This window comes from Asparagus officinalis, unplaced genomic scaffold (assembly GCF_001876935.1).
Source record: "Asparagus officinalis unplaced genomic scaffold, Aspof.V1 AsparagusV1_Un33, whole genome shotgun sequence".
Classification (NCBI taxonomy): Eukaryota; Viridiplantae; Streptophyta; class Magnoliopsida; order Asparagales; family Asparagaceae; genus Asparagus; species Asparagus officinalis.
In genome coordinates this window covers 21,699-23,699 of record NW_017972299.1, presented here as the reverse complement: position 1 = coordinate 23,699, position 2,001 = coordinate 21,699, and the positions used below count along the sequence as shown (strand labels likewise).

At 35.9% G+C, this 2,001-nt stretch overlaps 1 protein-coding gene across 1 annotated transcript in view; it reads left to right on the top strand.

Annotated features, from left to right (window-relative positions):
- LOC109827113 (probable trehalose-phosphate phosphatase 6) overlaps window positions 1-877 on the top strand; it is a 2,515-nt gene extending 1,638 nt beyond the window's left edge. Inside the window, exons 8-10 of the mRNA XM_020394078.1 lie at window positions 29-98; window positions 228-298; window positions 450-877. Of these exons, the coding sequence (XP_020249667.1) occupies window positions 29-98; window positions 228-298; window positions 450-611 (303 nt within the window). The 3' untranslated portion in view covers window positions 612-877. The remainder of the gene's footprint in view (window positions 1-28; window positions 99-227; window positions 299-449) is intronic.
- Window positions 878-2,001: the final 1,124 nt, after the last annotated feature.

The window sequence follows — 2,001 nt, the reverse complement described above, 5'->3', positions numbered from 1 at the left end:
TTTTTTTGATTGATTTCCCTTTTTTTAGGTTTTGGAGATTCGTCCAAGCATTAAGTGGAACAAGGGGAAGGCTCTTGAGTTCTTGTTGGAGTCTCTTGGTTAGTTTATTTAACACCCATCACAATCACATCCCTTTCTTCATAGTATTTTGTTAAGTACTATATTAAGGAAACCAAATTATTTATCAGTTATCAAACATCAATCTTACCAACGTTTTTATTTTACAGGTTTCGCGGATTGTAACGATGTTTTTCCGATTTATATTGGAGATGATAGAACTGATGAGGACGCTTTCAAGGTGATCAATTAACTTCTATTAGTTAAACTAGAGACTTGACTTCCATATATATATGGTTATTATTATTATTTTCTTCCTTGATGTTGAAGTTATTCAGTAATTAATAATATTATTATTAACATCGTGTCATGTTATTGATTATATTTATTAGGTTTTGCGTGAAAGAGGGCAAGGGCTTGGAATCCTAGTTAGCAAATCTCCGAAGGAAACAAGAGCTTCATACTCTCTTCAAGAGCCTACTGAGGTTATGAACTTTTTGCATTGCCTGGTGAACTTGAAGCGTGGCTCAATAAAAGGTCGTTCAAAGGCGTAAATAATATAGAACTCACCAACCTGCAGGTTGTGGATATAAAAGGGGTGGGGTTAAAATTATGAAGAGGACTAACACTCGTGAGAGCTAGTTCTACTATCGATCCAATGTAACCTTCTGCTTTTATTTGTTGTTTTCTCCTTTTTGTTTACCCTTTTTGGTCTTCTTTGGGGCTTGAAAGCTTTTATTATTTCTCTCTTGCCCCCATGGAGAAGCTTATGTTGTGTAATTTTGTGTAATGAAAGGTATATAATTTTCTTTTTCTACAAGACAGTGTGAGCTTCTAACACTATTCAGTTGCAAAGTCTCATAGACTGATATGACCCAATTGTTAAAATTTACGTGGATTCAAATTGACTCAGACGAAGTAGTCCTTAGGGCATCTCCAACAGCTTCTCTAAAATTTTCTCCAAAATAAGGAAGGAAAAGTCATATTCTCCAAATTATTTTTACATCAACTCCAACAACTTTCCCATTTTGAAGAATCCCTTTTTTCCTCCAAAAATTTGGAGAATACTGCAGATTTAGGGAAACTTCCCCATTTTTTCTCCTCCATCCCTATTTTGGGGAATGAGATGAGTAATCTGTTGGACCAAAAACCTAACTAAATTCTCCAAAAGTGAGAAATGGGGAAGCTGTTGGAGATGCTCTTAGAGCATCTCCAACAGCTTCCCTATTTTATTGGTATTCTCACTTTTGAAGAATTTTGGGTTTTTTTTTTGTCCAACAGATTCCACATTTCATTCCCCAAAATAGGGATGGGGGAGGAGAAAAGGGGAGTCTTTCCCAAATCTGGGGCATTCTTTAAATATTTGGGGAAAACTTGGTCATAAATGCAACACGTTCTTCAAGACGGGATGGAGAAGAAAATAAATATAAAATAAAATCCGTAATTACAAAAAAAATCATGGGGGCAGTTCCAATGCATAAGAGCATCCAAAAATAGGAATGTGGAATACTTTTATTATTGTAATAAATGCAGGATTCTTTAAAATAGGGAAGCTATTGGAGTTGGAGCAAAAATAATTTGGAGAATATGACTTTTGTTTTCCCATTTTGAAGAAATTTTTAGGGAAACTGTTGGAGATGCTCTTATACGCATCATGTGTCCATATATATACTTAATCATATTTCAATCTAAATGCTCTTTCAACAGAAGATACTTTTAACACTTTTGTGGGTCCATCTCAGATACAATAGCTTAATGAGCTTGTGTAGGGCTGTCCATCCGGACCGGTACGGCTCAGAAAACCGGGTCCGGGCTAAGTAAAACTAGAGCCCGGGCCTGGGGTCCGGGCTCCGGTTGCTCCGGGCCCGGGCCGACTCGGTTTTTTTATTTTTTATTTTTTTTAAAAAATTAATCTCCTTACATTTTCAATTATACGTAAAAAAT